Here is an 11585-nt window from a genome sequence, read left to right on the forward strand (position 1 = left end):
TCGTGGGACTAAAAGTGCAAAAAACTCCGATGTGTACTGTGCTATGTAGCACGAAAACGTGAAACGGAAGATACGAGATGCGAAAGAAATAAATGTGTATTTATATTTTTGTTTAAGAGTTAATTCCAGCAATGGTCCTCCGACTATAGTGATTTTCCAAAATTAGTCCCCGACGTTTAATTTGGACACTTTAGGTCCCTTGACTTTCAATTTCTTTCCAATTAAGGTCCTTTCGTTAGAATATGGTTCATTAAACTTTAAATGAAGGGGTAAACTCATCCTTTCATCTGCCTATGTATTATTCGTCGTATTTCTCCCTTCGTATTTCACTGTTATACCTTGTAAACATCTCAATAATAGAGGAATGCACACACGAGGGTAGTCAGCAAATGGGGAACGATGAGGAACATTTTAGGGTTTCGACTAAGATTATCTTCATATATATCGCGTATACAATGGAGAAATACTAAGAATAATACATAGGCAGGTGAAATGATGAGTTTACCCCTTCATTTAAAATTCAATTAATCGTATTCTGACGAAAGGACCTCAATTGGAAAGAAATTGAAAGTCAAGGGACCTAAAGTGTCCAAATTAAAAGTCAATGACTAATTTTGAAAAATCAATATAGTCGGAGGACCATTGCTGGAATTAACTCTTTTGTTTAATTATTTAATGGAATAAAGGAAATTAGGCTAAACCTCAACCTGAAGACGAGGGAAATTTATATTCTGGATCAAGGTTCATATAATATTATAGGCCTTAGAGCAACCTCAATAGCGAAATTTTTAGGTTATTTTTGTCATAGTCATGTAAGAGAGAGAAAAGAAAAAATAGGGAAAAAAAGCACATAAAAAATAAAAATAAAATAAAAAAATCACCGTGGTGCATGTTCTGCACGCACCAGTTGGGTGCTACTGTTTTTCAATTTTTTAGCTCTGCAAGTGGGTCTCAATAAGAATTCCTATTTGCAGTAAGAGCATCCACATCAGTGGATTATACTTGATTTTTGGAACAATAGGAAAAAATGGGTAGTGATTTTTACTGATGTGGGGTGCGTTTTTTTGACAAAATAAACTCCTGTAAATTAAGTGATTGTAAGGTCCAAAGTTTGACTATTGAATAATAACTCTACTTCTGTATCTGCATGATGGAGACGCAGTACGCCCAACTGGGTGTGTGCGCCCGCTGGCGTGTAACTACCTACCTAACTTTTTTATTTTTTATTTTTTAAATTCGTGGCATGCTCATTTTTTGTTTTGTTTTATTTTGTTTTATTTTTTTATTATTTTTTTTCCTTTTTTTTTTTTTACCTCCTCATTCTCACTTAAATGCTATTGGATTTTATAAAGGCCATATTTGGTAAAAAATTAGCCTATAGGTCAATTTTATCTTATTTGACCACTATTAATTGTTTGATTTACTTAAAATATCAATATAAATGTTTGGTTAATTAGCTTTTTGCAACTTCAAAAGGCTAAAATTCAAAAAAGCTACTCCAAACAATTTTTTCAATTAACTTTTTTAGAAAAGAAATTATAATAAACATTTATCAGCTAACAGCTAATTTACCAAACACTTTTCTATAATCAACTAATGGTATCAACTATCTATATCCTCTAATTAACACAATCAGCTAACAACCATTTTACCAAACAGGGCCAAAATTTAAACAGTCTTGTTAATAAAGGACAAAAAATGATCATGTCACAATAATATTATGATCAAATGAGGATATTTTGAAAAAAAAAATGACAAAGTATATTATCACATATAGAACCAAAAATGAAATTAACTCTTAAAAATTACAATGGTTACAAAAACCGACATTTTATATTATTTTGTTAAATTTTAAAGGCTTTAATATAATTGCTATGGATAATTGTGTGTATTGTGGAAAAATACAAATGTTTGAGATTTTTTTTTTAAAGCGAGTTTTAAAAGTTTGAATATAATAGTCACAAAATACAAACGTTTGAGATTTTAGCGTAACTACTTACTATGACTAAAAAAAATGTTTAATATTATTCTTTTAAAAGTAACGCCAAACTATGTAAGTCGGATAGTTGGTTTAGAAACTCTATTCAATGAAATTTTGTAAATCGGATACACAAAATGAAGTGTGGATATAATTTTTTAAAAAAAATAAAAATTACAAAAAAATATATCACTACTAGTTAAAAGCGTGTTCGAAATGAAATTCACTTTGTGATTATAGTCACTAAAAGGCTATAATAATGTAAATTTATCTAAATTCTTATAAAAAGTTAAATTTAAAATTTTGCAATTTAATTGTTTTTTAAAAAAAATTAATTATTTGATCAATTCAATTGAGCTGTCCTAATATGGATAATTATCCCCGTGACCATGAGAGATTGAGATGAATCTAGAAACTTAAATAAATAATTCTAAAAACATTACTTTCATATAAAGAAACACTGCGAAACTAAATTAAATTCCAAAAAAGAAAAAGAAAAAAATCCTAGAGAACCAGACAGAGGCAGAGCCCGAGAGGCCAATCGGGCATTGATAAGTAGAACCCAGACACACCCACTTCGCGTTCTCTAGAACACTCATCTCTGTTTCTCTTCAGAGTTTTGATTATCTTTCTGCTTCCAATTTAACGGAAGAAACACAAAAAAGGTGGGAATTCCCTTCCTTTTTATTTCATTTTCTTATTCTCCTCCTCCTCTTGCTGCGCATTTTTTCAATTCCTTTTCACCCATCCCACTCCGTCTTTGTATCCGAGCACTATGGAGTTTTCTTTCTCCATTCTTTGAATTTATGGTTGTTAATTTGTATATTGCTCTCTGATCTTCTTATAATTTTACGTTTTTTATTATGTGGGTTATTGAATACTTTGATGTTTCAATTGGGATTCTGGTGTAATTTGTGGTCGGATTTTTGAACAAGGAATGGAATTGATTGGATTTGGGAATGATTATTATGATAACGATGGGGTTTTTATTTGGAACGTGGACTAGACAGTTTGATCTACGCTGTTAAAGTATCTAGACAATTAGTTTGTTTTGTGGACTATTCACAGCAGCACAAATTCTGTCAATATCCAGGTTGGAATTTTGTGTTTATACCTATGAGCTTGACTTGTATGGGTTTGAGGGGTGGGTAGATTCCATATTTTGTGATTTTGGATTGTGGTTTGTGTAATTGTTAGGAATGATTGGTTATGTGCAGAACATGAGAGGCATCATTTGGTGATTGTTCTGAATTCTGATATCAGTATAGTGGCCTTGATTCTACATTTCTTTGTTAATTTTGACTTTTTGATGTTTCTGTGTTGTTCTATGATGACCTTCTTTGGTTGTGGTTTGGACTTTTAACTAGGTTGATGGGCTGTTTGTCAGAGGTAATGGAGCCTAGAATTGACTTTCTGCAATGGGTTGAAAAGGATGTGATCGTGGAGATCATGCTGAGTTTATGTGATCCAGCTGATGTGGTGCATGCTGGAGCTGTGTCACGCGTCTGGCGTCATTGTAGTAAGTAGCGAATTTTGCATTTGCTTTTCTTTTTGTTATAAGTAGTCTGGTGATCTTGTTTTTAATGATCGATAGTGTTGGTCAAATTCATTGCACGATTGTGTTCTTCACTTGTTCATGTCGTTAATCCATATTTGATATTCATGATTTTATTGTCAGCCAGTCTTCTTGTTCTTGCTCCTTGTACTCTGTGAGGCAACTCCGTATGGAAAATAGTGTGTGGACTCTCATTCTCTAATCCCAATTTTTACTCCCGCTTTCAAATTCTTGATGTAGAGACAATTTTGGGACCCTCATGATGAAGATAGCTTATCATTGTTTGCCACATCAGGAGTAAAGGTGGGGGAGTAAAAATTGGGAGAACATGTAGTAGAACTCATTCCTTATACGTGCAAGCTACTAGTAGTATTTGTATCGCACTAAAGTCCGTATGCTTTAGCAGGGCACAACTTTTTTCACCACCTGCATTTTCTACTTTATTTATGTGCTTTAATTTTCTATTTACTTGCTTCATGTGTGATAAGACAACCATGTTTGCTTGGACTTGCCTAGTTTCTGTTTCTAATTTTGTATTCAAAACCATTTGCTGTCCTCATGGGAGAGGGTAAGCATATCCAGTGGTATTGCTATTTGATAGGAGGCCATTTAAGTCGTTGAGAAATGGAGAAAGTGGTACTGCAAGATATATGAAGACACTAGATTAAACATTGACTTATTTGCAGTGATCGAAAATGGAATTTCCAAGCAATTGTGCTTAAGAAAGTTTCCCCAGCTTTCCGGTGTTGCATGCATAGTCGAAGAAGGTTGCAGAACAAATGAATCATCTGTTGTTGGATCTAGCAATTCTGACTTTGAGACTCTAAGGAGAGACCATAGGGTTTATGCTTCTCTACTTCAAGCTCTTGAGACACTAGCATTATCTCCAACTGATTGTATTGAGTATGCAATCGGGGCTTCGAGTACAGACAATTATCCTCTTGAAAGTATTGCCAATACTCTATATCCAAGGGAAAGATATCTGAATAGAGCTTCATACTGGTCCAGTAAAGGACAGCGTAAGCCTGATGTGCCTGAGACTCTTATATACAGATTAAAAGCTGATTTTGCCGTTGTGACTGAAATTAAAATACAACCCTTTGAAGGTATTTGTTTTTATTTTGGGCCATCACTGTTTTATCTTGCAACTGTTTATACCATAATTTCTTCACTGTAAACTCAAATTTTTGTTCAGCCTATTTTCAACCGGGCAAACCCATATACTCGGCAAAATCTGTACGATTTCGAATGGGCCATCCCAAATCTTCAAAAGAAATAGACTGTCTGGACGTACCCACGGACCAACCAGCTGATGATAAGTTTGTATGGACCTATACATCAGAAGAATTCCCAATGTCCCAGGTCTTCTCTCTACATTATCTACATTTTGATTGTCCTGTAAACTTCAGTTTGAATTGTCTTGTTGCATATGCTGAACATAAGCACTGTATTGTTCTGATATACTTAACTGCTAATTATTAATGAGAGGTACTATCATCTGCCCTCGATTTCAGCCTCATAATCTCTCTCTAATTCTTATAAGATCTGGTGCATCTTCTTTGTAATTAACATAAAACCTCCATTGTTGCACTTAAATCTCTGTGTTTAACCAGCTTAGTTGGCGTAAGTGGCCGTGCACTCTCGTCCCTTAAGAGAGGTCAGGAGTTCGAACCCCCTCTCATATGGAAAAAACAAATCTGGCCAGCACTTTGCCCCTTAATTGGGCCGGCCCGGTGCGAACGGGGATTAGTCTGAGTATGGTACGGGCTTAACGGTGCCTCCTACAGTTAGGGTTTGCTCAGGACACCTCGTGGTCTGACAAAAAAAAAATCTCTTTGTTCCAGTTTATAGTGATTCTCGATGTCTAATAATCATCTTGTTGAAAATCAACTTCTGGTTAAAAGATGTATGACAATTCTACAATAACACGAAAATGAAAAATCATGACTTTTCCATGGACAGGAGAACCGCATGCAGGCATTCCAGCTGCCGGAACCAGTTCTTTGCATTGGTGGGTATCTGCAGATTGAGCTCCTAGGCAGAGTTCAGAGGCAAGAAATTGATGACTTATTTTATATATGGTTAGTATTTCAACTTGCATTTCTTAGGTTAGACATTAGCCATGTATTCTTGTTGGGAACCGCATTTCAAACAACTAGCTTACTTGTTTTTCATTAATATGTGCAGTGTGTGCCATGTTAAAGTTCTGGGCCGACCCCTCAGCCCCGCATTTGAAATAGAGATGCTCGAACAATCTGGAAAATTCTCTATGGTCTACAGCCCGGAAGTGTTGAAGCCCATGTTGCAATCCTTGGGCGAGGGTGAAGATCACGAGGCCTCCTCGAGGCTGTCTGAGCAAGAGGTGAGACATATCGGTTTCTTGGGGTATTTGTTGGGTGGCAACCAACCAGTCGGTGAACTCCTGGAGTGGGAGGACGACGAGGAGATGGATGCAGCTTTGGCGTTGTGATTTATAATATGTGATTTTATATTTTTCGTGCCTTCTGCATTTGTTTTCTTTGTGCTAGCAACCACATGGAAGGCTGTGGAATCCTATGTGCACTCAAAAACCAACACTAACAATGTGTAAAATTAGGAATTTTGTGATGCTTCAAGGGGGTTAGTGTCTTAGATGAATGAAAACTTGTTAGTTAGGATTCTTCTGCCCTTTTTATACAGTATTATGAGTAATGCACCAAGTAACTTACCAAATGAGCACTAGAGTTCCATGAATTTATATTTTTGTTTAAAAAAATGTATAATTATTTAATGGAATAAAGGAAGGGCAATTTATATCATGGATCAAGGTTCACATAACACTATGGATCTTAGATCAAAATGATGAGGTACAAAATTTGTATTCGTAAAGTTATATAAGACACAATGACTAATTTGTTTCAGGTACATAATTTACATAAAACAAAAACTTATAACATAAGATAGATACACATGCACTAGGGTACATAGTGCGTTGTGAACCTTGATTCATTGTACAAGTATTGGAAGACGAGGATTGCGGCTAAGGGGAAACCCTAACCAAGCCCTTACGCATTGGAAATTCTAACCAATCTCTTATCCATAGTCCATACTCGGACAAAAGTGTGGTGGAGGTGACTACGCTATGCGATAGGAGGTAATCAGGTAAATAGTAAAGATGGATATAGTTTGAACTGATCAAAACTGGAATTATAAATATGGTTCTAGTTCAGCTTTATTAAATAAAAATCGAAACCGTTGATTCTACTTCAAAATTAGTCCATGCTAATTCCGAATAAGAAAAAATATTTTAAAAAATAATTGTTAAATTTTAACTATTTTTCAAATAAAAAATAATTTATTTTAAAAAATGTTCGAACCAACCGTTCAAACTAGAACCGCCAGTTCCTAAACCCAAAACCGTAAATTGACAATTTAGAACCAAAATCGAACTGCAGTCATAAGTACTAAATGAGTTGTGCATTATAGTGAATAGTGAAGTCCTAATTTCCTCTTGATTTTGAGAAAAATGGAAATTGCTTGTTAGCAAAGAGTAGATAACTCTAATATTCTCCAAAATCTCTACAACTTTCATTATCATCTAATCTCTTCACTTTCCAACATGCAAAAACCATGAATGACAGGAGCAGAACACTTCAATAGAACTTTCAACTTCTAACTGATTTATTTTCTAATGTAGCAGAGTTACAGATCATAGATCAGACATACCCTATACCCCCCAATTATACATATGAAAAAACACATGAAAAAAAAAAAAAAAAAAAAAAAAACACATGAGAATATAATGTCTAAGAGTAGTGAGTTTTGCACAAATGGCTCTAAACCACATACGCGCAACGATGACAGTCTTCGCAAGAAGTTTAGCACGAAGAATTATTCTAGCAGTTCTGATAAGCATTCAGCAACATCGGCTCTAATCAGGTTGCCTTCGCCTTTGCTGGTGGTGGCGGGAGCAGCTGTAAATGGAAGGGAGACATTTGTTATAGAATTAACGGTAACGCTACAAACGATGCAGCTTTGGGACCAAGATCTTCCGCTTTTGAGATAATATCTAATCTAATTAATAATTACGCCTTAAACAAACTATTTTAACTTTGTCGATGTGTAAGAAGAACACAATGGCTGAGTATCGGGCAGAAAAAAAGGCAAAAACGGAAGTAAACTGGTGAATAGAACTGACAGGTTACCTGATAGCAGGAGATTAGAGAGGTAACGAATCCAATGGCTCCAGTCACACGTGGAGTTACTTTCTTAGGTGCCAATTGAAGCAACCCAACGGCAACCACAATATCCAAGGCAGCTTTAATCAGGGCAAGAGATCTATCATTTGACTTCTGAAGTTTACTGCGGTATTGCTCATTCTGCAACCCAAACCAACAAAATGTTAAAAGCTACGGAATAGTATCATCCCCACCCAGTGTTGCAAAAATCCCGCCTAGGCGCTGGCCAGCTAACTAGCATATCACCATAATCGGTGGTCTAGACGGTTGGCCGGCTAGGCCGCCCTAGGCGCTGACCGCCTAGGCCTCCTAGGCGACCTAGTACCTAGTCGGCCGATTAGCTATTGTTCCCTTCTTTTTTAAATGGTTATTTCACTCAAAATGACATCCATCGTTTTGAGCGAAATAACCCTAAATTGTTCAAACTCTAGATGTTTTTTAGGTTAATAATTTAATATTTTAGTATTAACTATTAAAGTATTAAATAATTTATACTTATCATTAAAAAAAATAAACTAAAAAATACACGAGCGCCTAGCCGCTGATTAATCGCCACCTAGGCGCCCCCTAGCGCCCGAGGCACCCAAGGAGCGCCTAGCGATTTTTTCAACCATGTCCCCACCAAAATATTCCAATGCACGGTGAAGAGTAGGAAAACCTTGTATTTGTCAGTATTCTTAAGCTCCTTCTCCAACTTCTTCATCGACACTGAAAGCCTTCCAAGCTCCCCAATCTGGAGAGAGAAGTGGCACCAGAAACAATAAAATGCAATTAAAGAAAATATGGAGCATAGAAACCTAGATTTGTATTGGTTATTAGTATCAACACCATTATGCTAAAAGAAAAGACCGGCATCAGACCTCAACCAAGGTGGTACAAATCGACGAACCCATCCAGCAAAAGAGGGAGATCCTACCAAGTAACTCAGAGCGCTCTTTATTCTATGTAAATCACATTACAAATCAGCTTCAATTAAGTACGTAAAAAGAAACCATTCCAAAAGCATTGAAAGATCAAGGTTTAAAGCTTAAAACCTTATATATGCCTGTCCTGCCAAGCCATACAATTTGATCCAGGAACAAGAAAGTTGACAGCAACGCATTCTTTGACTGAAGCCATTTATAACTTTAATGTTAAAAGAAAACTATACGTTTTCACAAAAATCACATACTAATAGTCCACTTGTCTACCTTTCCCAACAAGATGAGTGGAAGCGGGGTTCCTGGAGCATTGGGACTGATAAGACCATGCAGATCATTGACAAACTGCACACATAAAAATTGTGTCAAACTTTCTAAACCACATAGAAAAATTCAATAAAACAAAAAAAAGACAAATCATGGAATCCTCATTGTAACTTCCCCCCCAAAATTAGTCACCACACAGCTTATACTTATGATGCATAAGTAAATTAAAAAAAAAAATCAGATACAAAATGCTCCAGAAAGGCAATAAGAGTGAATCAAGAAAACGTCATTTCAGACCTTAAAAAGACGGAACACTTTGCGTGCTAAACTAGTTGATTTATCAACATTTTGGGCAGTTCCAGGCTCCCCATTACTCAAGAACTTGGAACCATACTGAATTGCCCTGCATATCTTGTCCCTTGCCTCTGCTTTGTTCAAATACAGCACTGCAAGAGCAAGTTCGGTCCTGGCTACATCTAAGGTACTCATTATGTCTTACACACACTGCAAAATTTAGAAACAAAGGATTAATATTAATAAAGAAACACAAACACAAAAAGCTAGGGTATGATTGGGCAGTCTTGAAAAACAAAATCCCTTAAACCAAGAACCTTTTGTAACAAAAATGGAACTATGTATGGAAAATCTACACTTCCATGGGTATTTATTCAGCATCCACTCGAAACCGAGAATTCGAGAAAAATCCATTTAGCTACAACAGGCAATAATCCATGATTCCAGTGGGAAATATTAATCTGTTTATATTTGCTTCATCACTCTCTTGCTTCCTAATCCCTATGCACATGCCTCATCAATTAACATCACCCATCAGACATAAATATTGCATAACAGAACATACTTTCATTAAAATCACAGTCCACAATTAGCAAACAAAACTAATCATTAAAATTTCAATCCAGGCAGAAAAGCAAATACTTTACCCTCCAAAACAGTGTGGGTTGATTTACATCCAATCAAAACGATCTCTCACAATTAACCACAACCAATACCATAACATAAATCAAACAAAATAGTTAACTGAAACCATAAAAGACCTTACTTCCACACCTCAATCAAACAAAAGAGAAATTTAGGGTTCTTGGACTGTACAAATAAATATAGACCGAGGGAGAGAGAGAACGAGAGATTTATATTACCTGCGAAGTGCTACTATGCACGACCCTCGGTATCGAAGATCACAAAGTCCGAATTGTCTGAAGCCTTGAAGGAAATAAATCCTCTTGGAAGATCAGACTTTAGATGGCGTGGGCGCGTGGCTAAGTGAGAGTTGTGATAAGGCTTGTTTGGTCCTCCTCAATTCCTAAAACCGAGAAAACTGCTAAGGCAAATAAATAAATTAAATAAAAATTCTGGCTTCTATTTGCGATATAGGAAAATTTTTATAATTTTCTAAAAAATTATTTTCAATTCATTCTAATAAAATCTTCAAAATAATTTGTATAGATAACCATTCTTAAAATAGATTTTCATAAGCCATAAGTATTTTGCATAAGTGTACGCAAATATCATAAGTGAATATATAATATATGGAGTATTTGTATGTATACTATAAGTGTACCATAAATACCATAAATGAATACATATTGTACCTTCCTATTATGTCCATATTTTTGTGCTTTCGAGATTTGGATTAAAAATGTTATAATTTTATAGAGGTGTAATCAAGAAGAGTCAAGTTTGAACACTACAAACTCGATACGTGAGCCTGTCGAGCTTCAATTCGTTCAACTAAAATTATGAGTTATTTGAACTTTGTGTGAATATATAGATCTGAATAAGTATATTGTTGTGGGTATTTCGCAAATATAGATATATCAAAATGTAATATGTATTCAAGTGAATTATTAAGATATTCAATTTCAATTGCATGGAATGTCGCTGAAGTTAAAGTACTACAGAATTATATTTAATTTTGTTAGATTCTATGGATCAGTTTTAAGTTCCAAAACTGTATCCACCAATTCAGTTTCAATATTCTTCTCACACGATGGACAAGTCGCAGTAGTCTTAGCCTTAGGAGGCTGATCGGAAAATGGCGGCCGCGTATCGAATTTAAACGAGGATCGTAGCTCATGCAACTCTCTCTTCAGTCGGCGGTTTTCGTAATTCAGACTCTCGCAGTACTTCTTCAAGTGGTTGCAATCCGCCTCAGTTTGCTTCAGTTTAGTCCTGTAAATGAAGATGTTTTTTATTGAAAGTGTAAATGAAGATGTAAACTCTCAAGAAAGATGAATTAGATCAGAAGGGTAACTCAGTTAAGTTGGTTAAGTTCGATAGCAATCGATGGACAACCTAAGTGGATTTAACTTTTGTGTCCTCTGTCAGCTAGAGTTACATTGTTGGGTTTAACCCAATGCATACCTTCGGAGTAGTAAACCGCGGGCTTTCCATGTCCAAAACCCTAATTGTTACTTGCTATAGCAAGTCAATCAGCGGAGCTTCGGCGACATTCTGGCAAAAGATTGCCCAGTAGGTCGCCAAATAAGGCAACCAAATTGGTCGCCTTCTCCGGTCGACCGAGACGATGACTAGTTTGATCGTCTTTTTCAGCGACCAACTGGTCAATCTTTTGCCAGAATGTCGTCGGAGCTCCACTGACCTGTTATATAGCAGGTCACAATTGGGAT

The 11585-nt window shown here is 35.8% G+C and overlaps 2 protein-coding genes and 1 long non-coding RNA gene across 5 annotated transcripts; 1 reads left to right on the top strand and 2 right to left on the bottom strand.

Annotated features, from left to right (window-relative positions):
- Positions 1–2465: 2465 nt before the first annotated feature.
- Positions 2466–6245, top strand: LOC109184010 (F-box protein At4g00755-like). 2 transcript variants are annotated; one of them, XM_019334042.1, is made up of 6 exons: positions 2466–2643; positions 3346–3497; positions 4220–4639; positions 4729–4895; positions 5496–5614; positions 5721–6245. In XM_019334042.1, the coding sequence occupies exons 2-6, from the start codon at positions 3350–3352 to the stop codon at positions 6001–6003; spliced, it is 1137 nt and encodes a 378-aa protein (XP_019189587.1). In that variant the 5' UTR covers positions 2466–2643; positions 3346–3349; the 3' UTR covers positions 6004–6245. The 2 variants fall into 2 exon arrangements, with proteins under 2 accessions (XP_019189587.1, XP_019189595.1); XM_019334050.1 differs by having other exon boundaries at positions 2507–2640; positions 3344–3497.
- Positions 3665–5779, bottom strand: LOC109184043. Its single transcript, XR_002054696.1, has 3 exons — positions 5690–5779; positions 5425–5426; positions 3665–3677 (listed from the first exon to the last, which is right to left on the bottom strand). It is a non-coding gene; the product is annotated as an uncharacterized LOC109184043 (long non-coding RNA).
- An 833-nt stretch (positions 6246–7078) lies between the features above and the next one.
- Positions 7079–10224, bottom strand: LOC109184030 (peroxisomal membrane protein 11D-like). Of its 2 annotated transcripts, XR_002054694.1 has the most exons (9): positions 10095–10224; positions 9235–9441; positions 8941–9015; positions 8785–8859; positions 8611–8691; positions 8409–8483; positions 7718–7891; positions 7302–7486; positions 7079–7271 (listed from the first exon to the last, which is right to left on the bottom strand). XR_002054694.1 is itself a non-coding variant. In XM_019334071.1 (8 exons), exons 2-8 carry the CDS (start codon positions 9424–9426, stop codon positions 7448–7450), a joined length of 711 nt encoding a protein of 236 aa, XP_019189616.1. In that variant the 5' UTR covers positions 9427–9441; positions 10095–10224; the 3' UTR covers positions 7079–7447. The 2 variants fall into 2 exon arrangements, 1 of the variants encoding a protein (XP_019189616.1); XM_019334071.1 differs by having other exon boundaries at positions 7079–7486.
- Positions 10225–11585: the final 1361 nt, after the last annotated feature.

The sequence above is a fragment of the Ipomoea nil genome, unplaced genomic scaffold (genome assembly GCF_001879475.1).
Source record: "Ipomoea nil cultivar Tokyo-kokei standard unplaced genomic scaffold, Asagao_1.1 scaffold0188, whole genome shotgun sequence".
NCBI classification, from domain to species: Eukaryota; Viridiplantae; Streptophyta; class Magnoliopsida; order Solanales; family Convolvulaceae; genus Ipomoea; species Ipomoea nil.